The sequence below is a fragment of the Hippoglossus hippoglossus genome, chromosome 6 (assembly GCF_009819705.1).
Source record: "Hippoglossus hippoglossus isolate fHipHip1 chromosome 6, fHipHip1.pri, whole genome shotgun sequence".
Taxonomy (NCBI): Eukaryota; Metazoa; Chordata; class Actinopteri; order Pleuronectiformes; family Pleuronectidae; genus Hippoglossus; species Hippoglossus hippoglossus.
In genome coordinates, this window is record NC_047156.1 from 15,626,164 (window position 1) to 15,649,539 (window position 23,376).

Here is a 23,376-nt window from a genome sequence, read left to right on the forward strand (position 1 = left end):
CACTCACCTGTACGTCAGGTGTCCTCTGCCCCCCGAGGCCCCGCCCCCTGCTGGTGCGCCTCTCAGTCGCCTCCTCCACGTTCAGCGGACGCACAACAACCTGTTCGCAGCTGCGCTCTGACCGGACGCCAGCGTCTCTCCTCTGAACCTTTCCACCATGAGTATCATGGGCACTGAGAACGTCTTTATGTCCGCCCTGCAGCCCAACAAATCGGTGACCACCTACGGGCTCCCGTCTGAGGTCCGCCTCGGGAATGGGAGCTCCGCGTCGGACGAGGTGTCCAGATCGCGGCGGGTCCAGCAGCAGGTCCAGATGAGACTGGCGGAGAAGTCCACACTTCCGCGTCAGAATGGATCCGCCTCGCATTACGCCACGTCAGGTAAAGAGGTCTCTTAACTCACCTTTCACAGGGGAACTGCTCTGGATCTGCCCTGGATGCATGTTCCTCTATGTGTCTCTGGATGATTCCGCTAGGCTGCGCGCGCTGAGCGGATCTAGGTTCAGTTTAGAGCAGTCTGGGAATTCAGGGCAGAAGCACTCAGTGTCCACCCAGGTTCACGAGGAGGTGCAGGTGGCTTCGTGTGACAGTCTGACCAGTCACTCTTATGACCGTGTTTCCTTCTGCTTTACTCCAAAGAGCTGAAATGACTCTGACTCTTTTATTTGGATGGGACCCCAGTGAGGACGTGTGATACCGGACACCACATGTGGCAAATGTGCTTGCATCTAGTTTATATTTTCAAAAATTGTCTTTGCTTCTCCACCATATTCATTCATTTGTGAAAATGGACGATTATTGATTCTTTTCAATATCTGTGTATAAGAAAACCAGACATATTCTCATTTAAGAGGGTTGAATCTGTGGATTGTTTCCAGTTTTTCTTGTAAAAAAGAATCAAACCACCTAATTTAGTTTGATTAATATGTTTTCTGTTGGTTGATTCATTGATTATAAGCTTAATAATTTACCAAAAGTAACATTATTCACATTTCTCCAGTAGGCTATGACTCATATCATTGGAAGCTTTTAATTTAACTTCCAGTTTATACATGTATGAATGTGTGTGTGTGTGTGTGTGTGTGTGTGTGTGTGTGTGTGTGTGTGTGTGTGTGTGTGTGTGTGTGTGTGTGTGTGTGTGTGTGTGTGTGTGTGTGTGTCGTTGCTGCTGCATTCCTGTGGGTTTGTTTCTCATCAGGGGAAATCTGTCCATTCAGCTGCTCTGCACTGAACGCAGCAGCGATCGTACAGTGTTCTGTGTGTGTGTGTGTGTGTGTGTGTGTGTGTGTGTGTGTGTGTGTGTGTGTGTGTGTGTGTGTGTGTGTGTGTGTACCTGCAAATGGCATGAGAAAGGGTTAATGTGTAACAGGTCCAAACAAGAGCTGCTTTCATGATCCTCCCTGATAGCAGAGTAAAGTGAAAGCCTCCCTCTGTGGGATTGGGTTTCAGGCCTTGCTCAGCTGAAAGGGGCCGACAGTTCAAGAGATACCTGGAAGAAGACTGGAGTGTCGTCGTCTTCTGTTCAGAGACTTGAAGTTGTAAAAAGGTGTCTGCGTCGTCAGACAAAGTGGAGGTGGGATTGTTGTGTAAGCATCAGGGTGTATGAAAGGTTTCCTGCAGTGTACTCTGGTGTTGCGACACATTTCATGCAGTAAGAGCTAAATGAGTCGTGGATGCAGGTTGAGTTGATGTAGAAGTCATGGAGGCTAAAACTTGTTTACCTGTCCCCTAAAGCGTAAGGACATTCCTTCTCTTCCCATGATTGGATCTGTCAAAACCCAGTGAGCATGCCAAGCAGGTCCACGTCAGAGCCTTCCGTAATCAACATCTAAAATTCTGGGCTGTGGCTGAGGCAGAATCTTTTTCTCACCCTACTAGTTTTCCGCTCTTTCCCCTCGAGGTGCCAACGCTAGCGGCTTTACAGAGGCAAACATAAAATACTGTCACGTCATCTCTATCATGTCTTGAAACCTGTTCAAGAAGGAGAGGAAGAATACATAATGACACAGCAGGGAAGGCTGCCATTTCAGTGGTTGTGTGGCTCTAGAGAGGTTCATTGTGAACGGATGTGTTTACACATGAGGAAAACATGCTGATGGTTCGGCATGGATCGCCCCTTCCTCTGAATCTAAATGTTCACCCTGCAACAAGTTTCTCTCTATGACAATAACTGCTGTTCATATGTGGACAAGCCTCAGCAGAAAGTACGAGTGGGAAAAGTGTGTGTGTGTGCTCGCAATTGTGCGTGCGTGTACTCATTTTTGTTACCTCTTTAGGATGTTTTCCAGCATAAACTCTTACCTTATCAGGACCAGGAGACCTCATGGGAACCAAAGCCCCGTCCCAATGAGGCAAAAATGTAATTCCAGTTGTAAGATATGCAATATGGTTAAGTTAAGGTTAGGGTTACGTATGAAATGGTCATGGATTAGGTTAGCAATAAAGTTCTGGTCCACAATGAATGGAAGTCAATGCAAATGGTTAACTGTGCAAACCTTTGTGTGTTTGTTGATTCAGTGACCGAAGTTTTTAAAAAACAATAGGAAGGAGAAAAAAAAGTTTCCCGATGAAGGAGTTTTCAGGGTGTGTTTGCTGCGTGTTGTAAAAACTGCTCTCAGGTGTGTCGGGCGTTGCCAGGGTTGTGTTGAATCCAGGCCAAGAGATGTCGGCCACTCTCCACAACACCAACTGTGCCGGTGTGTATTCGTGCTCAGTAGAAGTCAAGAGTGTCGGCAAATCTCCACTCTGCTCACAAGTGGGAAATCTGTTCAGGCTCAACGCACAGACATGTTTCCTCAAGTCAAGAGATCAGTTAGTTTTGAATCATAATCTGTGAGATGATGCTAAAGACTATCAGACACTGGCTACAGGTAACTTGTTAGTAACAGTGTGGCACAATGTTGGTCAACTGTAAATCAAATTCAAATAGTCTACCTGAAAATCTAATGGCACTCTACCTCAGCTGACACCTTCTCATTACTGTTTGTCTGTCTGTTGTCAGGGTTACGCAATAAACTACTGAACAGATGTTATTGAGACGTGGGAAATTGGGACATGGGCCAAGAAAGAACATATTCCCTTTCAGAGCAGATTTGATTTAAGGAAACAGATCTAGCAATTTTTTTATTTCACTTTCTGTAACAGGGCAAGATTTGACAGGTTTGGGAAGAAGAAGAAGATAATCCAGCGATCTTAATCAAAAGAAACCAGGCTTGTGTAGAAAGCTCATATCTATGAACAGGTGATATCATAAGCAGTTTGTAGAAGATGTCTGATCTCAATGTGTGTGCAATATGGAGATAAAGAGGCCAATCAGTCTTGGTGGAGGTATGTACTGAGGGCCCCTCTACTTAGCTAATGTTATCATTAGTACATCATTACTTATCATTAGTACTGTATCATTAGTACACTATTTTAGTACAGTTATAGTTAGTACAGGCTCACACAGCTGCACGGCTGTTTGAATGACGACTGTATCATACCTGGAACAACAGATTCATTCTCAGAAGTTTTCAATAATAATCTTGACAGAATTATTAGTTGACATGTACACACACTGAGTATAATAAACTGGGTGTTGTCACTGAACTTTTCTGGTTTCAGTTGACCCAGATATTTGACTCAGCGATCAGCCTCTCGAGGCTCGGACCGTAGTGAACGTTTTGCCGCCGTCAGCCTCACCGCTCTCCTGTCGAGTCACACTGATCTGTAGATGAGAGCGAAACATTCACACGCTCTACGTGCTGAGAGATGATTGTGTGTGTCAGTCGAGAAGTATTCTCCCAGGTGAACGGTAACCAGAGACCTGGTGACTGGACTCCTCCTCCTCCTGTTACAGTCTCGTCCTCAGTCTCCAACTGCAACACAACACCTGCTATTCATCATGCAAATCATTGTTGCAAATTAAAGAGGCGAGACACCTACACGTGGTTCAATCTTCACTTCATTTGATCATTGAAAGTTTTGCCTGTTTTATTTGATCTTTTTTTTTTCAATTGAAATTTCAAAGTCTGTTATGTTCATGTATAATGTTATAATAACAACCAATTAGATATCCATGTTAAAACATGAGCTTGTAAAAGTAAGAGGATTGTAACTGGTTTTTCGTCTTTTCAGAAAATGTTTCTCGACTTTTGTAAATGTATGTATTATATTTAGTAATCATGTGTTTTTCCATTTTGTTGCTTTATTTCAGAATACGGTGGCTCTTCATCAGTGAAATATCACACCTACAACCCAAGCTTCAGCTCAAAGTCCTCCTACATGCACTCCGGCTCCAGAACGATGGTGAGTGCGGCCAGATTATCTCACTGCTCAAACATTTCTTCACACATATCAAACATCACCAGTTCCGGCCCTCTGCTGGTGTCACAGCGGGTCATGAACAGCGCTCAGCACGTGTGGTATTTCACAGGAGGCTGTGATGAGATCAGCTCAGGGTTTTCATGTCCACCCTCTAGATTCCTCTATTTTTGGGATTCAACAGGAAAACGCTGGCGTTATTCCACTAATGTTTGAGCTCTGAACCTAAGCGTGACCTTGTGTTAACTTGTAGATTTCTAATAGCTCTCTGATACGTCACATTTTAATTAGTTTAAAAAACCTCCACGCCTAAACGGTGAATGCTGAAGCCATGACCTTTGTTTCCTGACATGTTGGTGATCACATTTAGAAACCGGTGACTCATCGCAAATTCACCCACACATACAGTTCAATACAACACAGAGAATAACTCTGCTCACATTTGATAGTAACAGTTACTCCTCTTTTCATCCTCAGGGCCCTCGTGTATCCCAGAAGCCGGGCTTCAGCTGCCAGTCCGCCGGCCCAGATCTGGCCCAGTTCCACAGGATCAGTGTTGGAGGTGGTGGAGCTGGAGCTGGTGGTGGTGGTGGTTTTTACAGAGAGGACATGCGCATGGGCAGCAGCTACCACGGCAACACCAGACCCCAGCCCCGAATGGACTCAGAGACCCTCTCTATGCACACAATGCGGCAGCAATCCCTGCCTATAAATCCCTGGATGGTCGATGCCAGCGATGCCGGAAGCATAGTCTCGGACCGGGATGCCACCTTCAACCGCCAGTACAGCCAGGGCACGGTAAACGGCTATAGCAGCCAGAAGAGGCAAGGAGGAGGCACCATGACCTGCATGCCAAGCATGCAGCGATCCCTCAGTGGCACTCTTCAACGTGGCGGAGGGATGACAGGAGGGGAGGCGGAGATCGTCCACCAGCAGTCTTTCAAAGGCCCCGCCCACCGTACCATCAGCAGGATTACAAACCGAAACCGCTTGAGCATGGGCTCCATGTCTGGGAGCACCTACGGTAGAGGAGGGGACGTGGTGGACAGGGGCTACATCGCTTCTGGAGTGGGCTCGGCTTCCCAGGGGAGCCTGATGATGCAGCGTCAGGGCACCCTGTCCCGCGCCATGTCAACCAAGAGCATTCAGAGTGTTGGCCGGGGCATGGACATCTTCAATGGGCAGATGGAGATGGGAGCCAGCATGGGCAACCTCAGCGGGTGAGACACTCACACGTTCAGTGTTTCCATTTGAAACAGACGGTGCATTTCATGTTCTCACACTATTATTGACAGACCCTGCGTGTGTAATGGTAGGTTGAACATATCAGTGTCAGCAAAAGGTCCACATTCGACTGGTTAGATTTCACCAACTGCATCCGCCTAATGACCAACACGCTGATGCTGACTCATATGAGGAGGTTTAAAATCTGGTATCATGAATAAATATTCTATGATTTTCATTCCGTAATCACGTCCATAGGTGTAGTGCAGCGTGAAGACGCTTTCATCAAAGTACGGAAATAGAATAAAACAAATGGAATGTCGAAGTTTCCAAATTGACATGTAGGGTCAAATGAAATCCTATAAAACACAATTTACTTGTGTTCATTCACCTTTTTTGCTTAATTAAAACCTACTACATCAGTAATAATAGTTCTCTGGCACTTTGCCCCACACGTCTGATCAAGTCGTAAGAAAAGGCCAGAACCAAGAGTGAAGCGGCGACTAACTCATATTGTCTGTGCAGCCAAATGTTTATTTACTGTACCTTAAACCTCTGTGCCTCTATTGCCCTAAAACCACTCACAACATGTTCCTTTATTATGACAAACACGGGCCATTTGGGTTTATCTTTGTCTGGGCCACATCCTGATCACCACCCAGCACCAGCCTGATGGTGCAAACATTAACGCACCATATGTGTATTACTCCACTGCTGAAAATAGTTCCCAGTGAAGGCTCCATTTGCTTCAGTTCGATTGATAAACCCACAATGCCATGGTGTTTATTTAACTTTTTTGTAAATGAAACTTGGGAATGGGGTTTAGATTAGAGAGCTATGGACTAATAAATTATTTTAATTGGGAGTTATTGATTGTAAGAACATTATTATTCTATATGTTTTGTCAGTAAACGCCAATATAATCATCCTGTATCCTTTAATTAGTTCATAATACTCGATGACAGAAATGACGGCTGGACTCATTCTGGTGACTCAGCTTGTTGAATGTGTCTGAGACGTCAGCGGCAGCAGAGTGAAGCTATATGCACCAGTATGATGGTGTCACAACCATCATGTGTCAGGAGGTCTTAGTGAGGGAGTGTGTGCATGTGTGTGTATGTGTGTGTGTATTTACTCAGAGCTGTGGATCGGGAGGTGGCGCCATGGCGGTGGAACTGGTTTTGGGTGTGGCAGCTGAGTTTCTGTCCTTGCATTTCACACATCCCGCAGCGAGTGGTTAGCCGAGTCGATTCACAGGCCAGTGTCTGATTTGGAAGAAATACAACAGTTTTTCAGACATGACACAAATCATCCATGATTGATTGCAGTAATTATTGCGGCCACTCTGTTGGTTTTCACTCAAACATCCAGAGGTCATGCAGAATTTGTGCTATCTTGCAGTACAGCAGCGTAACGACATCACTAAAATGTTTTACATTCTTGGTTTGAATGTGTTTTTTGCTTCTTTGCTAGGATCACCTCCTTGGACATGGCCACAGCTGTGCAACACCTGAGGGAGCCCGACCATGATTTACAGGTCCTGGGTGCCGCCTACATTCAACATGAGTGTTACAACGACAGCGACGCCAAACACGAGGTACTTAAAACAATTTAAACTTGTGGTTCCAATTCCTCCAGGTCTCTCCTCTCTGCAATCCGCACTGAGACTCTCCGTTATATACTCTGTAGGCGTCATGATGGATGATCTGGTGACAGGAGGCAGTGACAGCTTTGCTTCTGTTTTTTTTAAAAACATGCAGTAAACTAATGTGGACTCTGCCCTGAAACATGTTGATTGGCAGATATATAGTAAAGGTTACACCTCTTATCTGCTGTGGCCTCAGTGCTTTTAGCCTGTTGAGGACAGGCAGACACTTGTGGTCAGTGTGTAACTATTCCTCTAAAAAAGAAATGTTCTTTTATATTTAAAAAGAATGGTCGGACAGTCTGGGAATACATTTAACATATTCAGTCTCTTACTCAGAGTTAGAGAATGAAGATTATCTACTCTCATATCTGTACAGTAAATATGAAGGTTCAGCCAGCAGCTAAAGCTATCTTAGCTTCGCATAAACACAACAGTCCCCTCATGAAACCACAGTTAAATTCACAAGATCTGGATTTTATTTGCAATTTAAAAACGGGGGGGGAGAGCTAAATGTGGCAAAATCATCTCAGCAGCTCAAAAATATTTATTAACAGAAACATGCATAATTTCTGAATCTTTTTGTCTAACTGTTTGCGGAATAGTTCAAAGAATTTGGCAACTCTTAATCACTGCCATGGATACAGTCCAGACACAATGATACATTGCATGAGATGAAACTGAATGTGAAAGAGGCTGTTATCAAGATTTAAATCCATCAGAACACTCTTTATGCTTAGTTTCTCTTAAAAGCAAACAAAAAAACCCACCAAATAATAGGAGAAAGTATAAAAAAAAGCATTAAATGTAAAATCCTAAGCAAAATGATCTTGTTTCTCCAGGTGCGTCGTTTGAAGGGCATCACTGAGCTGGTGAGGCTCTTCAACAGTGACAACCAGGAAGTGCAGCGCTACGCCACTGGCGCCGCGCGCAACCTCATCTACGAGAGCATGGAAAATAAAGTGGCGCTGATCGATGAGGGCGGCATCCCGCAGCTGGTCGAGGCGCTCAAGGAGAACGACGACGAGCTCCACAAAAACATCACAGGTAGGAAAAAAAAAAAGATTTCAGACAAAAGTAAGACATGACGAGAGGAGCAGAATTCTCACAGCTTGCCGTGGACATTCGCCTCCAGCAGACTTGAATGCTGATTAGTTGGTGTTTGGATGCAACGTGATCTTGGCTGTGGTGTCCTTGAAATACTTTGAGCAAAGACTAGCGTTTGAAAGTGATATTATATCACACCCAGGAAGGATGGCAGGAGAATCCAGATAGTCTGTATTTACTGTAAATAAAGTCTCAGTTCGTTTTATTTTTTTAAAGAGGGAGTGGACACTCTTTTCATTATATCAGCATTCTTTCTTTCAGTGGTTGTGCTTTCATTTCCTCTTTATTTGACATTTACGTCTGTCGGGCCAATAACAGCCCGAGTCTGAACAAGTTTAGTTTCCTCTTGTCTGGTCTCCAAATGCCATCATCGTCTGTTGTCAGCAGAAGCGATCGCACTTTCTCACTCAATGACTTCTTGAAAATTAAAGAAAAAGAAGGATGTTCAAACCCCGACTCCAGGGTGGAGATGTAAGAGGAATGCAGTGTGTATTGAGCACTCAAAGAGCAGGAGGTGGAGCTGCTATCTTTTCTATAGGGTGTGTGAAGAGGAGGATAACTAACAGTGTATCTGCTCCTGCCCTTGATGAGCTGAGGCCCTGTCTCTGTGACCTTTGAGCCACAGTGATTTATATCTACTGGACTGCTATAGCTTGTGTCGATGGCGCTTGTAAAGAAAGAAGAATCTTTGGGAAAGTGATAAATAACAAAGCAGATGTGCCTTTTCCAGATTTGTAGGTTTAACTGTCTCGTATAAAGACAGGTCATCCTGAAATAAGGAGTTCAGGACCAATTCGATTTTTATGAACATGAAGCTACATCCATCTTCTCACCTAACTCTCGACAAGAAAGACAATAAGTGTGTTTTTAAACGGCAAAGGATACAAATCACCATGATTCAAATGAAAATTTAAAGACTTCTGACATCCTACATGAGAAATAAAATGTAAAAAAATCGGCAGTAATGTGGAAAATGGACAATCATGCCTGAATTTGTTGCTGACCTGTCCCTGGTGTGTGTGTGTGTGTATGCAGGTATTCTGTGGAACCTTTCATCCAAAGACAACCTGAAGGAGAAACTGGCCCGGGAGGCGCTTCCTGAGTTGACCGAGAAGATCCTCATCCCTCTGTCCGGTGGGGGAGACTCTGAGGACATCTATCAGTCCTCCTCCGAGGCCGACATCTACTACAACACCACGGGTTGCCTCAGGTGCGCCTCGATTTTTTTGCGTCCCATCCCTGCAGCTGCAAAGTGTCACTGAACTAGGGTTTTTTGTTCTGGCTTCCTCTGCGCCTGCTCCTTCTCCCATGACCACACTTGTGTGGGCAAACCAGTTCCGTCAGGCCGCTCGATCTTGTGTGTCAGCTGAAAGCCACTGGAGCTTTTACCACACCCATTACTCTTCACTGTTGTTTGCAGAAGCCTGCACCGCTCCAGCCTCCAGTCGCTTTTGTCCTGCTCTGTTTGTGTGCACACCTGAGGGCTTTGATGAATACCTTTGCATGTGGGGAATATCTGCAAAGCTTTCTGCAAAATATGTATCTACTCTTAAATTAAATTATTGATTTAATTTAAAAAAAATTGAAAGCTGAAGCATTGTGCCAAAAGTGGAAAAACCCACCCAAGCCAAACTGTGCTGTGCCCCATTTGCATCTAATGAAACACATGAGTCCTGACTGACTTTTATCTGTAACCCTAACCCAGGAATCTGAGCTCTGTGAACGAGAAGACCCGTCAGCAGATGAGAGAGACCCACGGACTGGTGGACTCTTTGGTCGGCTACATCAAGTCCTCCCTTGATCAGAACAAGGCAGAAGACAAGGTGAGACCACTTGGAGACTGGGCCTCATCTAAACAGCGTCTCTTCAACCCACGTCTTACCTTTACTGTGTGTATCTTTGCGTGTGTGTTCTTAGGGGGTGGAAAACGCAGTGTGTGTCCTGCGGAACCTCTCCTACCAGCTCTACAGTGAGATGCCTCCATCTGCCATGTTTCGACTGGAAGGACCAACCAGGGATCAGGACTCAGCGAAGGGCGAGGCCATTGGTTGCTTTACACCTCAGAGCAGGAAAGCTAAAGACGTACGTACATGTTGGACTTGTGGCTTTTTGTGTCCAGGAACCAGACCCTCCATCTCAACTCTGTCTCCTTATGTGTTCCTTCCTCCAACAGAGCAAGCACCAGGATCTCTCCACTTTCACCGAGGTGGCACGGGTGCCCAAGGGCGTGGAGTGGCTGTGGCACCCTCAGATAGTTGGGGTGTACAACCGCGTGCTGCATCAGTGCGAGATCAACTCCACCACCCGCGAGGCAGCTGCCGGAGCTCTGCAGAACATCACAGCCGGAGACAAGAGGGTAAGAAGCATATCTTTGTCAGTTCACCTGTGAGGAGACTCGAATGCTATAATGTTAGTTTGTCTCATTCATGAGTTATTTTCCTCTTTGTCCTGCAGTGGGCGTCAGTAATGAGCCGGTGGGCTCTGGAGCAGGAGCGCATGCTGCCAATGCTGATGGACCTGCTACGTACCAACAAGGACCTGGAGCTGCGTTCCCTCACAGGCCTCCTCCGAAATCTGTCCCGCCATGCCAGGGACAAGGGCGACATGGGTTAGTCTTCCATTTTTTCCTTCATGTTACAAATTAAAAAAATGATGCCTAGAGATAAAGGCTCATTCAAAACAGTATTATCCATTTTAAAGTATTTGTTGTATCACATGTGAGACAAGTTTGGCACATTGGATGAAGGCAAACTTCACCATGTGTTAAATTCACATGTGTTTAGCCCCTTGTAGCTTGTCTGTGTGATTCCCCTCACTTTTTTGTCGGGAAGCAAAATTAGCTCTGATCATTTGAACCTTCAAAGCTACTGATAATCTAATTGTGAAATTTTACACACATTTTATAAATCATATTTAAAATTGCACCCAATTCATGGCATTGAAATGTTGTATTTTATTTTGTTTGTGTTATTACATTCCCCTCTGAGGAATCTCCAATTTTTTGAGTTGTATAAATTCAAATTACAAATTATTGTGTGGATAATTTCTGGATGAATAATTGAAATCTGTTTAGCTCAAACTAGATTCTGAAACGTTAAGGATGAGAAATTCAAACTAGAACATCCAGGATACCAAGAATAATGGAATTAATCATTCATTAATAATTATCTAAAATATTTAATACTGGAGGTGCAGCAATCAAGATTTAAGCATCTGTCAATCAGAAATTCAGTTGTTCTGTTCAATCAGGACAGTGTAGGAGTTGATTGACAGCAGTCTGTAGATAAGCAGCATGTCAACTTTTTGGCAGGAACCTGTACATGTTCATAGAGGATATCATTGGAAATAGTAAATAGCTGATGGTTTTCGAGGTCTTAAGAAATGCAGTGTTATCCTAACAATACATATTTTAATATTCAGCAACGAAGGTTGTAAACCACCTGGTGACCAAGCTGCCGGACGATGGGCACCAGAAGGAGCCGTCCAGCGATGTAGTGGTGAACATCTGTGGTATTCTCAACAACCTGGTGACGGGCAGCAATTTAGCAGCCAGAGACATCGCCTTCTTCGACGGCCTGCCCAAACTGGTCGCCCTCAAGAACTCAACTGGCAGCAGGTGAGTGGTCTTAACGTGGCGATCGTTAAAACATTCTGTATTAGTCAAGAGTTAACACGAGTCCTGTTACACATATCTAAACATTTACATGACATTTGATACCGAATGTTGCACAGAATGTTGCAGCCTGTCGTCTCACACGAGGTCATTTCTGACGAACCTTTGTTTTTTTCCAGCACTGGGAAGATGAAATCAGCCAAAGCAGCAGCCACAGTCCTCAGCAACATGTTCCAGTACAAGAAACTGCATAAAGATTACAAAAACGTGAGACAACGTGGAAATGACAATATCGCCCGCCAGAAAAATCCAAAATTAATAGTTCTTTTTTCTGAATCATTTTTCACAAGTCTGATGAAAGGAGTGACTCACTTACTGATCACATCCACACAGAAGATCTCAAATTATGAATGTACAAGTATTGAGTATTACTGAACCATGATATAGGTCATAAATATCTGTTTAAACTCAGTGATTGCTCAGATAGAATATATTATAAGGTTGGCGGTTCGATCCCAGTCTTCCCCATTCCGCATGCCGAAGTGTCCTTGGGCAAGATACCGAACCCCAAAATTGCCCCCTTCACGTCGAGGAAGAGCTGCTTATAGATGCACTGTATGAATGTGTGTGTGAATGGAAAACTGTACAGTAAAGCGCTTTGAGTGGTCATCAAGTCTTGAAAAGTGCTTTATAAATGCAGACAAAAAGAAAAACATATTGAACATTTAAAATTACACAAGTACTTTTTTATCATTAGTGTATTTTGTGACTTTTGTGCACAACGTTTTCAGTTTAGTACAAAACACTGGCAGGAACAGTGTGTGTGTTGACAATGATCAGTAGAACATTTTCTATGTACAGGGCCCCACCCTCATTCCGATATCTGTGTGTGTGGTGTGAGCTTGTTTGCCTTGTGTGTTGAAGCATGAAAACGAGTGAAAGTCGAAGAGATTTTGTGTGTGTGTGTGTGTGTGTGTGTGTGTTTACGAGCTGGACGACATTCCTCACTCTCTGCGATTCCCGTATCATTTGGGTAGCACATGTTCAAAACTTGTATCTTTCCCTTCACAACTGCTGCTCTTTCAAAATGCACACACACACACACACACACACACACACACACACACACACACACACACACACACACACACACACACACACTCACACTCACACTCACACCCAGTAAGGCAGGTCCAGGTTTACTGCCTTCTGCAGATCACAACTTGCCCCACCCAAGGGTGCGGTGCTGAGTTTCCTAATGAACAAGTCACGACAGAACAAAAAAATCGTTAATGTTCGTTTCGCACTTTGTATATATATATTTTTATAATATTATATATACTTTAACAAAACAATATATGTACACTTGCCAAAATGTATGTTTATATTTAAACATTGAATTATTGGACCCTGGATTACACTGCATTGCCAGCTCAGAGATCAATCCAGGTCAACTTCCAACATTCCAATGAGCTGTAGTTCACACCACAACACTGTGGTGTGAAGTATAATAACTACTTGGAGAAATATTTAAAACAATCCTACACAATCATCTCTTTGTGTTTCATGTCTGTTTTTCTTCTTTGCTTTACAGAAAGGGTTCACACGGACGGATTTTGCTGATTTGCTGAATTAAAACAAGTCCGACAGGTGATGTGGTGCACGTCCACTTCTAAACCACCCACCAGTCCTGCACTCTACCAGCACCCTATGGGAGAGCAGTAAATAAACTCTTCATCCAATCCAAAGATAACAGATTTTTTTATAATAAGAACACACCGGTGATAGAGGATCTACCCGCTGGAAGAAAAGAGTTTCTGTCTCTTTTAAAAGTCACTGGACTTTTGTAAGAAATGTGGTCCAGCTATGACGGACTATCGATGGACTCTGATACAAATGTGTGCACCTTAAACTCTCTTTGTTGGAGCTGTGTGTGTGTGTGTGTTTGTGTGTGTGTGTTTAGTGCAGAATCAGGGATTTTTTTTTTTTTTTTTAAAGGGCTACGTGTATCCAGATAAAATGCAAACAGCTGTTTGTGTATCTGCGCTTTTTTAAAACTTTTGTCAAACTCTTAAATGACAACATGCTGGACACTTGTGCCTTTTTCTTCTCATTGCACTTAATTCACAGCATTAAATGCAACAGTCGGTACTAACGTGGCATTCTTCTTGTAAATAATGCTTCCTCTTTTACACAGAAATCACATGTTTGAATAAGTGTAGCCTTGTACTTTGTTTTTTTGGACAAATGTGTGTATTAGTGTCAAAATTATAACGTGTAGTTATAAGTGAATGTATGTCAGAAGAGATATTTAGATATACAGTTTGCAGAGATGTAAATAGATTTGATTCAGAAATCTGGGGATAAAGATTGTGCCTCCTAAGTGGACCTTTGTATTTAGCTGTGGGCTTTTTCAAGTTGCAAAATCTGTCTTGTCGTATAAAATGCTGTGTGATCAGTTTTAAAGATAACTCATAAGGTAACATTAAATCTGTCTTCTTGTTTTATATAACTGCTGTTTGTCTAATGTAATAAATGGTGTGAGTGTGAATCACAGGGGTGGAAGGATACAGTCTTACCTTTGTTGACAGAACAAATACCATATTTGTTTAGTGTATGAGACCAATTGCAAAATGTAACACTTTTCAGATTGAATTTATTTAGAATGGCAAGTTGAATTTATATGAATTGACTTGTGCAAGGTCATTTAAAGAAAATAATCTTAACTAAAGTGTGTATGTTTCTGTGTTGGCGTTTTGAAAAAAAACACAGTTCTCATATTTGCTTTTGTGTTGTATTCAGGCATGTGTATCATCTGGATCTTTTTCAGCTAATAAAGAAACATGGAAATGAAATGTCTTGTCAGCATTTTTTCATGCTTGTGAGCGCCGCAGCGTTTGTTGCTGTGTAGCTGTAAAAGTCCCGACATTAACATGGTGAAATGTTGGCCACTCCCTGTTTACATATTTGATCCTGCTCAGACAGGAACAATACCAGACCTTCCCCTGCCGCACCCTTATTTCAGCTCGTTTTTTTCACTGCAGGTACACACACATATACACACACAAACACACACACTACTCTGCCCTCTGCTGGACGACTATATCAAACCTCATGGATTAAAACAATTTCTAAGTGTTTGCATTAAGCTGATTCTTTCCCTGATTGACACAAACTTCAGATCCTCAAATATTTTTTCCCAACAGTACAAAATACAAAAACATCAAAGATCAGTCATTGGTGAAAGGAAATATAAAACGGTTATATTTAGATTTTTAACAACACATCATACAGAAAAGTAAAAGATTTAGCTACATAACAGGGATAAATATAAAGTCACGCTGATGGAGATCTTCATATAGGTGGTCAGTTTCAGAGATGAGGGTGGTGCGGCTCATATGTCCTCAGAGACCAGGCAGTAGAAGTCTGAGCGGGCTCCGTAGTTGCGAGAGCCCAAGTCGGACACGTCGATGTCCGAGGGTCTGGGCTCGGTGGCTGGGATGGGGGCAGCAGGGAGGACGGGAGCTTTCCCGGCCAGAGCCTTGTATACGGGGAGGCGGAGCCCTGCAACGGAAAGAGAAAAAGGTGGGAAAATCCAAATTCAAAAATCAATGAAAATGTGGGGGGGTTTTCTACCTTTTTGTGGTGCTTAAGCTGTGTCGTTATTTTTATGTAACTCACTCAAACTTATTGTTCAGCGACATGACACCACTCCTTCATACAGAGCTTGACTAATTGAGATAACATGTCATATGATTATAGCATTTCCTGCTGAGAAGTTTGATAACGTGCCAACGGCCGCCACGATACACTGATATTAGCTCAATATAAACAGATAGAGAGCTAGTCTGGTAATAAAATAAGTTATAAAGTCCACCTACTGGCACATCTGACGCTCACTGATGAACAATAACTTGTCTCTGATCGACCTCACCTTGACACAAGGTTTCAAAACGGTGTATTTTTTTAAATGCCAGCACCAAATCCCATACAAACAACCTGCTGTTTTATGCTGGGCAACTCTATAGGGGTTGATAGGATGATTTATCTTTGGAAGAAGTCAGACCAACTTGTTCCAACAAAGTAAATACACGTATTACCATCACAGACAAGCCAATACAGCAGATATGTACAAGTTGATCAAGTGATGTGATTGCCTAGTATTGAAGTAAAAGATTAACTAGAGTCAAATCTGTGTTGATTCAGACTAAGTCAAGTAAATGCAGGTCCAGGTTCACTCTGTTGAAACTTGTATAAAAAGGTTGTAACTTTTATATTCTAATCCTCATGTGGTTGAAAGTAGAATAAAAGTCACTCCGCTGACAAACATTTACTTCTATGGATGAGTCATGGTCAGGTTGTTTAAAATGAATGGTATTGAATTTTAAACTTTTACATAGCAACTTTATAATATGTTTCTTTCATTTGCATATGTAAAAAGAATTTGTTTTTTTTAGTATATGCAAAGGTATTTGCATTGTCATATTAAGAGTCAGGAGTGAATGTTATATTAGTGACTGCTGCTCTTACCCAGATCTCCAGCCGGGTCAATATCTGAGTTGCAGTTTAGGTAGTCGGGTTCGAGGGTCAGCATGGGGTCTTTGTCGTCTTGAAGCATAGTCTGTGGGTCGCCTGCGTACTCAGCGTGGAAGGGGACCTGGCGAGGCATCGATAAGTCCAGCTCCTTCCAGAAGACTGAGGAAGGAGTCTGTGAACACAGGGACCAAACATAACACCGTGCTGTTAGAGTCAGACTGTGACATTAATTATTCTTGAACCATAAATAGCCTTGCTCGCTTATATCATATTATATAGTACTGTATATACTGTGCATATGTATTCATATCCATTACAATGACACATTTGACTAAAATTAAATTAAAATAGCATAATATGTTGTTGGTAAATGATTTAACAGTATCAGTACTGTCCAGACTGCCTTGTCTGTTTTTATTCTGATTTGCAGTGTAGACTTATTTACTTATTTAATCATTAATATTTAATGTTTTGGAGGAAATTAAAACCAAGTTTTCAGGAGATTTAAGGCATCTACAAAACTGTTGTTTAATACTCAAATCATTCAATATCATCTTATCCTATTAATCCCTTCAAACGAAGGGCAGAGAGACGCAGGGCAAAACCTAGATGTCAGATATAACATTTATAAGGTATTCTGCGTGAAGAGTAATATATTCTGTCCACGAGTTGACTTACAGTAAATACTACTCAATACAGAATCATAATAACGGTGTTTAAAACCCCCCCCAGTTGCATTTTTACAGTGGATCTCACCACAGAGTTGTGTCTCCAGGTGAGGACAGTGATGCGGTGCTGCTGCTCACTCAGCTGCTCCTTCACCTCAGGCCTCATGCGTTTGGACTGACCCTCCAACATGATGAAGACGGGCCGCTGACATATCTCCAACAAGTGCAGAAGGCCCTGTCTAAAAAACACACACACAGCAACAGTGTCACGTATACATAGACACTGAGGTACAACACAACAACACTTACGTTGAGCAGTACATTGTAATGACACCATATTAATTGAACTCGGGCGTGTGTGTGTGTGTGTGTGTGTGTGTGCTGTTTGTGAGTCTGACCTGAAGTTACTGTAGCACCAGTCCTGCTCAAGGTAAGCATGAGAGAGCAACACGATGAGACGCCGAGAACGACTCACGTTCATCAACAGCTCTGCAGAAGGTTCTGGAGACACAATGTGTATTGTTTAAAGAAGCAAATCTTCAAGTGGCAAACCACATCAACCCAGAATCCAGTATCTTGGATCATTAAGCAACATAAAAAAGATGAAAACACGCATTAACCCTTAAGAGTCCTGGACCATTTTGGCAGTTTAACACTTTTCATTTTGCCTCTAAATTCATTGTAATCTTTTTTCAGCTAAATTGTTCCTATGATGACTAGAATAAAGCACTTTCAAAGTTGCAAATGCGAAGATATAATTGTAAAACTGATAGAGCATCATCAAGTGTTTCTCAATATGATGAAAAATGACACCTGCTCAATCTTGGATACTTGTAGGCACGTATAAATATTCATATCAAATCTATTTCATCATATTTCCATTTTTACTTGGCCTATAAACACCATAAAAAAACTAGCATAGAGTTTCAAGTCAGCACTTTTGACTGGAGTTGAGAAGAGTACTGCATGTGGCTTTGTTCTATATGCTGGGACAGTCATGTGGTTGGATCATGCTGCTATGATATGAGACTCCTGAGAGTTCATATTTTGCTAAATGTTGCCGTAACAGTTAAAAACAAGAGAAAAATAACAGCCAGAAAGTTGCAAGACAGGATATTTATGCAGTTTAAACTGACCTCCACCAGGTAGGATGTCATTGTCATTGAGGTGCACTTTGTAGCCACTTTTTTTTTCCAGGTGAGGTTTGAGAATAAAGTTGACAAACTTCCTGTCATAGTCGTTGCTCACATAGGAGATGTAGGCATCATATAATTTCCCGTCTGATGACACAGAGAAACACAAACATAGAAGTGTGACTTTACTGCTGCATCATCTTTGGTATTTAATGGCACCTCAGCATCAGTCTCACCATTGAGCTCATAGTCTCCGTAGGAGTTCCTGTACCACAGCTTGATGTTCAGGTGACACCTGGAGTACACGACAGCAGCTACAGCCAGGAGGAGGAGGAGGAAGACGGCTGCAATAACAGCAGCTGTGTGGCTGGGTCTGTCTGAACACAAACACAAATAATAATAGGAATAAAATAAGCAAAGAATAGATGAGTTCTGTTTGTAGAGTGTAACTGAATAGTCACATTATTGATGCATAATCGATTCACAGATGAGTGATATTATTTCAAATGAATCCATGTTGAAAATCACAAGGATATTGAACTGGTAACACTGGTGCTGACATATTAAATGCTGGGCCAGGGTCCTTGCGAGAGGTTTATATGCTGTGAGACAGTAGGTGCCTTGTGTGGAGCTGGCCGGTTTAAATCATAGACTGCATAAAGATGTGCAACATGTCAGCTTCCCAAAAGTGAACGTTTCGATTGCCCCCTGGTGGCTGGCTGCAGTATAGGTCCTAATTCCCTCCCCCATGTTAATTGATAAGACATGAACCAAACAAACAAACTTAGTTTTTACGACACTGGTGTTTGTTCGAGTGTTCATTTTTCTTGGTTTAAATTTTTTTGTATTTGTTTTTTGATGCTATGAACATACTGTACATAATTTATGTCTTTATTACTTACCTCAACCACTTTCATCATTCAGTGTTTATCTACGTTCTTACAATCAGTTTTGGCAGCCGTTATCCTGTTTACCGTCTTTTTACATTCATATACACTTCTCCAACTATATAATTTTAGTATACTGCACTTGTTACTTGTTGTCTTCACATGGCTCTATGTGCCTTAGAATTGCCCTCGGACTCCGGGGACGAATCAAGTTGTTTTGAATTTGAAAACAGGGTGTGACCTCATGATTGACAGTGTGTGCCTCCATATCGCTGCTCCATCCCCAATCGCAGACTCTGGCTCCAAATGCACAAGATGGCAGTGTTTATACCCAGTACATTATGGCTTCATTTCTGGATAGCGTGAGGAAGTGTAGACCTGTCGTCCATTTTTACATACAGACTATACTTTAAATACACTGATAAAAAGTACAGTTTCATATGATTTTTGTCATAGATAAACTACAGGACATATTCTGTGCCACATTCTATCTATGGAATCTTCTGTCCCCACAATCTCTCTGATCTGCTTTGTCAAGTTTGTGTGTGTCTTTTTGTTTGTTTGTTTTTCATTTTTATTTTATTTTATTGGTGTGTACATTTTTACACAATTATGACACAAGATGCAAAACATTAGAAACCCAGCTTTTACTGTGACCTGGGTTTTCTTACTTGTATTTTGCAGGCTGAAATCAGACGAGACATTCCTCACTGTGCAGCTGTAGAGCCCAAAATCCTCCAGCTCCTTGATGGTTATCACCAACACACTGTTCACCATCAGCTGGCCGGCAGCAGGAGACCTGATAAGCAGGACAGACAACTCAGTTTTACCATCACCCTCAAACACATCATGATAACAATGCTGTAAAACTCTTAAAACCACCATGAGGAGGTGTTCTGGGTGTAACGAGTGAGGTTGGAGAGCGATCGACCATCTTTACTCCACTGCAGCGAGTTGTCACATTGCTCCGCACTTTGGTCCCAGAGGAGGAGAGCAGTGCAGTTCAGTGTCACAGAGGTTCCCACATTCCCCCACAGTCTGTTCAGGCCTCCATTAGGTTCAAATGCAGGTGCTCTGGAACACTGCGGCTCTGTGTAAAGACATACCACTGTTATCTGTGTTCACTGCTGGAGCTGCAAACAATAGAGGCCTTCATCACACAGCCTAATAAGACTGCTGCTGCAGGGCTCGCTGAAACAAAATGCCGCCATGCAGGTGCAGACAGTGGATTTAAGTAGGCCCTGTACTCTCCATATGAACTCTAAGTTTACTGCAGAGACAAATAATAGCTTAGCAGGAGAGCAGCACAATTACAGTATCAGGGTTTTTGGTGACTTCATGAAACTATAAGCAATACTTACCCTTAACTACGAGACGCACGGTGAATGAGGCTGTGCTGTTGCCCTGTTGCATACACGTGTAATTCCCTTGGTCTTCCAAGGAGAGGTGGGTAAACTCCAGGTAGGCGTTCCCCTCCTGATGGTGGAGCTGCTGACAGTCCTTCTGCCAGGTGAGCCGCGGCTGAGGAGGCTCCAGGGGGCAGTTCAGCCGATATGGAGGCCCCTGCTGCCCCGTGTACATCACCTGTTCCTTAAACCTGCTCTCATCCACACACGTCTGAGCTACAAATACAAAAACAGAGGGGGTCTTTATGTTAGGGATGAAACAATGCAAGGTTTTCTGTTCCGAAAAGGATTCTCATCCCTCTACCCAGGGAAATAAGTATCAACCCCGCACCAGTGCTCCCTTATTCCCAGAACCAGAACTGTGTCAGCGACCCACTGTTTCAAAATAAATGCAACTAATAGATAGAAAACACATTTTTTAACTATATTGAATATGGACCAGTTGCAGCACAGTTCTAATCCAAGTTTGGTGGGGATCTTTCTTTGAGGAGTTTGCATGTTCTTCCTGTGTCTGCGTGGTTTTTTTGTGGGTGTGGCTTCCTCCCACAGTCTAAAGACATGCAGATTGGGGGTTAGGTTGATTGGAGACTCTAAATTGACTCTGGTCCAGGGTGAATCCCGCCTCTCGCCCAACATCGGCTGGGATTGGCTGCAGCTCCCCCCACGGCCCTCGAGACGCTAAGTGGTAAAGATAATGGATGGATGGATGGATGGAGCTGCAACATGGCCAATACTCGATCTAAGTATAAATGGATAGTTCACTGACAAATATAAAATCACTGATTATTTTCCCACCACAATGCCGATGGAGGGGGGGGTGAAGTGTTCACAAGTCCACTAAAACACTAACCCTGGAGATTCAGGGGTAAACAGCGATGCGGCCAAATCCAATACAATTAGAACCTGATTCTGTCCTCTGACGTCCTCCTCTGGAACCACGCTCATGTTCGCACACACGCTTCTGCCCAAGGGTGCACGGCTGCATCACTACTTCTGGTAGCAGACAAACACAGTGTAAATGACGCCGTTTCGAGTCATATTTAAATGTCGGGGATAATGGACACTTGGATGACACCACAGGAGCAGTATGGAGGCCGTTTAGGTTTTTTTTATGTTTGAAGAAGTAGTCACCCGTTACTTGACTTGTATTGGATTTGGCTCCAACGCTGTTTACCCCTGAAACTCCAAAAGTGTTTCGTGGGCTCAAACACTTCACCCACCCCTCCACCGTCACAGTGGTGAGTGGATAATGCGTGAATTTGCATTTTTTGGTGAACTATCCCTTTAAGGAAAGTATTGAGGCAAATGCACTTCTACTTTACGCGAATAAATACTTGCAATGTTCAAATTCCTGTGAATGGCTTTGTTTCTTTCAGAGAAAACACAACCGCCTGTGGAGATAAACATTTTGCACAGACTCTACATCAGACTGTGTTTAGCTTCAGTGCAGCTAAGGACACAGTGAGTGGGTAATGGAGCATGCAGGTGATCTTGTTTACTCTCTCACCCTCTGAGCTAATGTGTGTTTAGCTGAGTTAGACAAAAAAAACCAAAATCTTATCAGTTGGAAAGTCACGTTCACTGCAAACAACAGGACACAATAGAAAGTTATGCATCAAACTAACGCCCCAATAAATATGGACCTGTTCTTCGACATATATTCAGCGCATGCGCACCTCGTGAATCACGTGACCAAAACCCACAACCTGCACAACTGCTCTCTCTGGTTTTCTCTGCCTTTACTTTTGACTTTTGACTTTTTAAAGCAGTTTCCTAAACACACGGACACTTCCGGGTCCAAAGGACAGGTCAGGTCCTCGTGTTGCCAAGCGACAGCATGTGACCCTTCTGTTTATTCACCCAGGCGGACTCACTCACTATAATATAAATAAAGGTAATAACAGATATTTATGCCCAGAATATAGTTTACAGCTATGAACACATTCACATTATAGATATTTAACTACACCTGTCCTGTCTGATGGAATAAAAATAAAGTGAACTCACCCTGACTGAGGAGGCTCCATGAGCCGGTGCTCAGCAACAGGAGAGCGGCTACAATCGCCGCCATGAGCCGCAGCTCTGCTCCTCCAGCTCCGTCCTCCGCTGAGAGATGAACCGACACGTGTGTGTGTTTCTTGTCTCTACATCACATCCTCTGAGACCCAGTGATAGTTACTGACAGTTTAGTGACATGGAGCAGAGCTGAGCTGCACCTGGACGGACCTGAAACTCAGCCTCCCATTGGCTCCCCCGTGGCCACGTGGCGTCAGCGCTGACTTCCACCTGCGCTGCGGTGAAACTTTTCTCCTGTAACGTTTTAAAGATTTCACTTTATCCTGAACGAGGTTTATTTATGGATTTTAGTTACAAAACTCTGTAAATTCACTGTTTATCTACACGCTTGACCAAATGGAAATCTCCCCCCCCCCCCCTGCCCCCACTCACAACAACAACCAGAGGGCACAAAAAAGTAGATCAATAAATAATCATAATCATAATCATAAGTTAAGAGAAAGAAAAAAAGTGGTTATAAACGGGTATGTGATAATAAATTGTTCGGGTTCTTTAACATTATACGCTATTATCCACGGGACTGATATACTGTACACAAAGATAAGTACAAGTACAAGAGGGTCCCTGGAAAATGTCAACACAATGTCAAGGATCTCCATGTTACCACACCAAATGAGGCGAGGGAAGCTGGCGACATTTTATATTTAACTTTGGATTAATTGTAGTTAATGGCCTCTTCATGAGTTTCTCACTTTGTTTTACTAACTAATCAATAATGCAGGTATAAGTCATTAATAAAGGGGTTTAATCACTAAGTCTTAACTTGTTGATAAATAGTAG

The 23,376-nt window shown here is 42.9% G+C and overlaps 2 protein-coding genes across 3 annotated transcripts; one reads left to right on the plus strand and one right to left on the minus strand.

Annotated features, from left to right (window-relative positions):
* The first annotated feature begins 65 nt into the window (after positions 1-65).
* Positions 66-14,559, plus strand: pkp3a (plakophilin 3a). Of its 2 annotated transcripts, none has more exons than XM_034587018.1 (13): positions 66-380; positions 4,195-4,286; positions 4,773-5,521; positions 6,999-7,122; positions 8,013-8,217; positions 9,313-9,487; positions 9,983-10,100; positions 10,195-10,359; positions 10,451-10,633; positions 10,732-10,885; positions 11,698-11,893; positions 12,070-12,157; positions 13,485-14,559. In XM_034587018.1, exons 1-13 carry the CDS (start codon positions 158-160, stop codon positions 13,524-13,526), a joined length of 2,514 nt encoding a protein of 837 aa, XP_034442909.1. In that variant the 5' UTR covers positions 66-157; the 3' UTR covers positions 13,527-14,559. The 2 variants fall into 2 exon arrangements, with proteins under 2 accessions (XP_034442909.1, XP_034442910.1); XM_034587019.1 differs by having other exon boundaries at positions 4,779-5,521.
* Positions 14,329-22,779, minus strand: sigirr (single immunoglobulin and toll-interleukin 1 receptor (TIR) domain). Its single transcript, XM_034587034.1, has 10 exons — positions 22,528-22,779; positions 20,476-20,736; positions 19,997-20,204; positions 19,786-19,913; positions 18,464-18,604; positions 18,231-18,374; positions 17,493-17,595; positions 17,183-17,333; positions 16,421-16,598; positions 14,329-15,454 (listed from the first exon to the last, which is right to left on the minus strand). The coding sequence occupies exons 1-10, from the start codon at positions 22,589-22,591 to the stop codon at positions 15,285-15,287; spliced, it is 1,548 nt and encodes a 515-aa protein (XP_034442925.1). The 5' UTR covers positions 22,592-22,779; the 3' UTR covers positions 14,329-15,284.
* Between the last annotated feature and the right edge of the window lie 597 nt (positions 22,780-23,376).

What these genes read in the sequence shown, in the direction of transcription:
- pkp3a (XM_034587018.1), top strand. Translation starts at nt 158, where the DNA reads ATGAGTATCATGGGCACTGAGAACGTCTTTATGTCCGCCCTGCAGCCC. An exon ending in AGAGCAGGAAAGCTAAAGAC is followed by an intron (nt 10,360 to 10,450) that starts GTACGTACATGT and finishes TTCCTCCAACAG; the next exon opens with AGCAAGCACCAGGATCTCTC. An exon ending in TCACAGCCGGAGACAAGAGG is followed by an intron (nt 10,634 to 10,731) that starts GTAAGAAGCATA and finishes TTTGTCCTGCAG; the next exon opens with TGGGCGTCAGTAATGAGCCG.
- sigirr (XM_034587034.1), bottom strand. Translation starts at nt 22,591, where the DNA reads ATGGCGGCGATTGTAGCCGCTCTCCTGTTGCTGAGCACCGGCTCATGG. An exon ending in CGGAGACTATGAGCTCAATG is followed by an intron (nt 18,375 to 18,463) that starts GTGAGACTGATG and finishes CTGTGTCATCAG; the next exon opens with ACGGGAAATTATATGATGCC. An exon ending in TGACATCCTACCTGGTGGAG is followed by an intron (nt 17,596 to 18,230) that starts GTCAGTTTAAAC and finishes TTGTGTCTCCAG; the next exon opens with AACCTTCTGCAGAGCTGTTG.